General features: G+C 34.7%; 1 protein-coding gene across 4 annotated transcripts; it reads left to right on the top strand.

Moving 5' to 3' along the window:
• The first annotated feature begins 577 nt into the window (after positions 1-577).
• On the top strand, positions 578-5,407 carry LOC111388118. 4 transcript variants are annotated; one of them, XM_023012797.1, is made up of 5 exons: positions 578-720; positions 2,314-2,744; positions 3,858-3,886; positions 4,015-4,888; positions 5,049-5,407. In XM_023012797.1, exons 2-4 carry the CDS (start codon positions 2,420-2,422, stop codon positions 4,864-4,866), a joined length of 1,206 nt encoding a protein of 401 aa, XP_022868565.1. In that variant the 5' UTR covers positions 578-720; positions 2,314-2,419; the 3' UTR covers positions 4,867-4,888; positions 5,049-5,407. The 4 variants fall into 4 exon arrangements, with proteins under 4 accessions (XP_022868565.1, XP_022868578.1, XP_022868572.1 ...); XM_023012810.1 differs by having other exon boundaries at positions 589-720; positions 2,160-2,744; XM_023012804.1 differs by having other exon boundaries at positions 589-803.
• Positions 5,408-5,851: the final 444 nt, after the last annotated feature.

Raw genomic sequence — 5,851 nt, 5'->3', positions numbered from 1 at the left:
AATGAATAATGAATCAAGAGTCCATTGTCATTTAGACTGGAGATGATATCTTCTATAATAATAAATAAAACTAATCTTCAAGAAAAAATAGATCTTAAAAATATGATCATGACAATAATATTGGTGCCCACAAAAAATAGAAATGAAATAGCATTTAAATGTCAATAAAACTTCACATTTTTTATATTCGTACGCGTTTTGACATTTCTTCTAATAAAATTATTTCAAACTACTCGTTTTCATCTTCACCCACCTCTATTTTTCTTGATGTATTTCACAAAATATAGAATGCTTACATGACTCGATGCTTCATTTTATTTTTCTCAATGCTTCGTTATAAGTAAAAATAAAATTTATAATCCAATATTAACTTAAGGTCAGTAATGATCTCCTAAATACTGGTGTTTAGCTTATGTTAAGCACCGGTAACAAGGTACATTATTTAATTGATGAATAAGTTAATGATGAATTTCATGTATTTTTAATGATTCATCAATTAAATAATGTGCTTAATACTTAACAAATCATTCTTGCACCTAAGGTAACCACTCCAAACAGCATAAATATTTAGGATTATTTATTTTATTTATTCGCATCCAATCTAGAATATAAATTCTCTCCTCACCAAATGTAGAAAAGGAAGAACCAGAATCTCTCTCTATTACACCTTTTATATCTCTTTCTAGGGTTTTCAGATCGCAGGACTCACGGTTTCATCTTGTCAGTTTCATTTGTTTTTGCACGAAAGACAATATATTTATATTGTAGTACTATGTGTTCGTATGTGCTTTTAAAGGAAATAGGTAATAATATGGGGCTTAAGGGGAAATAAGAATGGAACTTATTTGGATTATATAGGGTAATAATAAAATGGTTAGATGGGAAAATAAATTTGGACTGTGATTTTGTTTCGTATTAATTTTAGATCTCCATGACTTCTGATCTCATTTTGAAGGTTTTATTATTTACTTCTGTTTAAGATTTCTCGGTTTAAATTACTTTTTAATGAATCCAAGCATTTATGTCTTTTTGTTACTCTGATGTGGATTTTAATAGTCTTTTGGTGATCTGATAAATGTGATGCGTGGACAGATACTGTCTGATAGGATGACTTGACTATTGTCATAGACAATGGTATCAGAGCAAGCACCATGTCTGCTGGTCTCGGTTATCACTTAGGGTGTATGGGCACCTGCTCGACGTGGACGTCGAGTCGAAAACATGGTGTTTTGTCATGATTTTCATTGGGGTGTATGGGCACATGAATCCCACATCTGAAGTATTCCTTTGTGCGGTTTATATCGGTTTGGGTTCTCCAACCTGAATGGCTAGCTTTTGGGTTCTGGCTTTTCCAAGTTTTATGACAACCCTCATTACTGGATTATATGTATTAGGCTTTGCTATTAATTCGTCTGTCTTTAAGGTGGTTCAGGAAGAACTCCGATGATCCCTAAATTTAAATAATTGAAACTGGACTACTTGGGTAAAGTGTATTTCTTATGAGAAAATGGTACATCAATTGCAATTTTCTTGAGGGTAGAATTGTGTTGTTGTTTTTTGTTTTTATATGTTGGCAGAGGATGTTTGCTCTGGGCATAATTTTATTCATTGTGACCACCACCTTACATAGAGCATGCAGATTATGCGTGTATTTGAGCCCATTTTTTGGGAATTCAGGTTTTGTAATTGTTATTTTTTTGGAGAATGAGTGGTTAAAAAGTAGGGAAAAATTTGAGGTTACGCGGAAAATTATTTTATTGGGAGAATGTAGTTGAAAATAAGTTGGGAAAAAAATAAGTTTTTATAGAATGAGGCTCAAAAAGGGGCTATACTTCATGTATGACTCGTATTAAGGGAAACATATTTCATAGAATTCAATATTATTTCCACCATTTTTACGTGTGACTTGTATTAACTATTAAGGGAAGTATATCTCATAGCATTCGAAATTATTTCCACCTTTTCTCTGATGTGTCAGATGATGATTTTTAGTTCCTCATATCCTCGGAAATTGATAGCTGTCATTTGTTGTTTCAGTGATCAATAATTTAGATATCATCTGGACTGATATATGTTATTTTTAATCATTACTTACATATTAGTTTAGAGCAATATTATGAAAATTACAAATTTATATCACGTTCTTAACTTAATTTCAGCTAAGGACCTGAGGTGTCAGGGATATGTTGTGTAACATTTTGGTTAGAAAGTTGGTCATGCTTGATTATTGCTCCACTGTTTGGTGCAATGTGTATCTGTAATCTTGTCACTGTAACCAGATGATGATTGATTGCCGTCTTTCACTTTATACAGAGATTTATGTTCAGTTGGCATCCTTCATGTTCTTTTTGCGGAGATCATAAATGCGAAAGACAGTTGTCCGTAAGTAATCAATTCTTTGTTCTGTGTGTGAGAAAGCATGGGGTCTGCATGTTGTGTCGCAGCTAGAGAACCTATAACAAAAGGATCTCCCAGTGAAGCTTTGCAGAGGCATGCCCGCCGTTCACCCTCTTGGAGCTTTAGATGGGATAATCGTGGGCGAGTAGCTGGAGAAGAGCCATTTGAGGATTGGGTACATGATGGAGGGGGTGGCAGTCATCCATTGGATGCCAAATCTGGTGCCACTGTAGAAATTGCTTCTGCTTCTGAAGGGGGCATCCAATTAGATAGTTCCCAGTCACTTGTGTGGCAAAAGTCCCCAGTTTTGGAAGAAAATACTGGGATTCTTAGACATCCTTCTTCTGGTAATTCTCTATGAGGCAGTTCATTTCTTTTAATTTTGAGATGCCTTGCAAATATAAAAATATGATCATCGTAATGCACTTTAATTTTTCTCCAGTTTATTTGACCTATGTTTGGCTCATGTTTATAAACGGATTATAAACACTGAAACCACTTTTTATCCACACATCTTGAGAGTGTTACATTTACCATCTTATTATTCACCACTCATTTTTATATATTTATAATTTTAGTCTATGGAAAACATATGTTTGCAATCTATGATGTGAGGTGCTGACGAACTGTTCATTTCGGCAGCACGGGATTGAGTCCTCAGAATAAGAATTAAATAAGAACTTGTTCAAATTTGCCAATTTAGATACTGTCTCTATTGCTCCTGTTAAAAAATTGTATACAATTCGTTTCTGGTCCTAGTTTCAGATAAATTCTAGCAATTATCAAATTTTTGACAAAAATAAAAATTAAAAGTTAACCAATTCAGTGGGTGTTCTATTAAAATTTGTATAAACATGCTCATCGAGTTACTTCATAAGCTACATATAATTGAGACTATGGAGTACTAGAAAGGTAGTATATCACGAGATAAGGTACTAGATTTATTTCTAATACTTGTAGAGCTAGATCTGATGTATGGGGGCATTACGCATTGCCTGGAGTTTCTATATTTCTCGTCGCATATTATCTGTTCATTATGCATTTAATACACTTACAAAACATCTGACAAGGCGTTTATGTTTCTTGAGCTGGCGACCTTTTGACTAGGATCTGCAGATTTTATGATTGATGGCAAATCTGTAATCGGAAACGATAACTACTGTAGTTAATTATCTTTAGCTATTAAAAATTTTGGTTTTGAAAAATGGTAAAGAACTTCTAGATTCATTAGACTTTAATTCAGGCAAATTGCCAATGCTTTTTTTAGACAACTTCAATGATTCATAGACCCAACACCATATCTACTGATTGTCTGTGCATTAACTTGTTTATTCTTTGGGCACAGACGCATGACAATGGACATCCTATTCTCTTGCTCTTTAATATTTATCGTAGGAAAATTAGTTGAACAGTAATTTTCCATGGTTTTTCATTTGATGTCTGTATAATTGTTTTTGCAGATCCTTCTATTTCCTGGTCTTCAGCAGAGGTACGTGGCGTACTGTTCGTACTGGTTGAATTTTGCATTACAATGTATTTTGAATGTTTGCATATGTTGAATACATATGTTACATGGGTTTTCTCATCTGATTTGTCTTTTCCATTTCCATTGGCCAGATGAAAGAGTCAACAGAATCCCCTGCAGTTTTATACCCATCTCCTGCAAAGCTATCTACTTCAGCACCTTCTGCTTTATCTTTGACAACATCTTCTTTATCATCTAAAATTCACCATCTTCCCCCACACTCAACTCCTTCAAGGTTGCGTTGTCGTTCTCCAGGACACCAGCTATTAAGGCATGTATCTGATAGCGGGATTCCTGAATGCAAGTTACCCGCATTTTCGATATCTGAAGAAGCATCTTCTTTATTGCTCCCTACTCAGGGCTCCAACGATGGGTCTTCAAACAACTGTTCATCTCCCACCTTTTCAGAGTTAACAAGAACTAGGAGAGAGAGGTGGTCTTTTGATAGCCAACAACTATCAGGGTCTACTTCCTTGAATCTCCAAACATGTGGTATCTGTTCAAAGCTTTTAATCGAGAGATCTTCATGGGGTGGCCAAAAATTAATTGTTACCACTGAAATTGATGTGGTTGCTGTTTTAATTTGTGGGCATGTTTTCCATGCTGAGTGCTTAGAGTTCATGACGGCTGAAACCAACAAATACGACCCAAAATGCCCAGTCTGTGCTCTTGGGGAGAAGATATCTGGAAAGTCACTAAAAGCTGAAATGGATTTGAAGGCTAGAAAGCAATCCCGGAATTGGGTGGTTGATAGCAATCTCATTGAATTTGATCATGATAAAAGCAGTGGTCATGACGGAACAAATCCCAAAATTAGCAGCTCTTTAGGAAACCGTTTCTTGAGACGGCGCTTCTCTATCGGGTCAAAGGAAATTAGATCATTTTCTGAGAATCACACCACTCGGAAAAAGGGATTTTTCTGGACGAAATCTAGCAAGGAGTGAGCTTCTTGACAACTCCAAAGAAGTAAGTGTGGACATCGGTTTCGTATCTTACACATGCATCTTTGTTCAATATTCATATGTGCAATCAATGGATTATGTTTGCAATAGATTTTGATTCATATTTATGGTAGTGTGCTGAGACGCTGTGTTTTTTTATTTTTATTTTATTTATTTTTTTACAGATTTCACAGTCGGATTGATCTGCAACTGGCAGATGAACAGTAACTACTGAAGATACACACTGTAAAGAATGGGGTTAGTACAAATTGAAAGATCGAAGTTCCATATAGGAAAAGGAAAAAGGTAGTAATTTGAAGTAAGAGCCTGGTAAAATTTTGTTTTATTCACAAATTTCAACTTTGCTCCTCTTTACGGAGTTCGTTACTTGGCTTTATTTGTTGGACCGAGTTCTTGTTTTTGGGACAAATTTCAACTTTGCTCCTCAATTTCATTTTTGGTCTCTGTACTTGAAATCTCAATTGGGTCCTCCAACTTTAACGTGTCTGAGTTAAGTTACTAAACTTCACTTTTACTTACAATATTAGTCATTCTATTAGCCAATATTAGCAATTGCATCTTACAGTTTCATTTAATTAAACAGTCTTAATGCTGTAAAAGCTAAAAACATATACTGTTTAAATATTGTTTGAAGAAGCATAATTTGAGCTTTATTCATATGAATTGATTGGGTAGCATATTTTCTTAGAAATAATGTTAATGAACAATTGAGATATTGAAGTTTAATAATCGGGATTAATGGAAGATTCGTGACGTAAATGAGTGATTAACATTGAAATCTCCATAATTTTAAAACCAAGAAATATTTGCGCTCTCCATTGAAAAGCACGTGGGAAAATCCCAGTTTACATTCAGAAACTGCTACTACTGCACCGTTTGAGAGCCCTCTATACAATCCCTACCAAGTTCATCTTAAAGCTCGAGACCTTCTTGCAGTGTAATTAAGATTTTGAGAAATGGCAGATTT

This window comes from Olea europaea, chromosome 3, assembly GCF_002742605.1.
Source record: "Olea europaea var. sylvestris chromosome 3, O_europaea_v1, whole genome shotgun sequence".
NCBI lineage: Eukaryota > Viridiplantae > Streptophyta > Magnoliopsida > Lamiales > Oleaceae > Olea > Olea europaea.
This window is presented reverse-complemented; position numbering and strand designations above follow the sequence as displayed.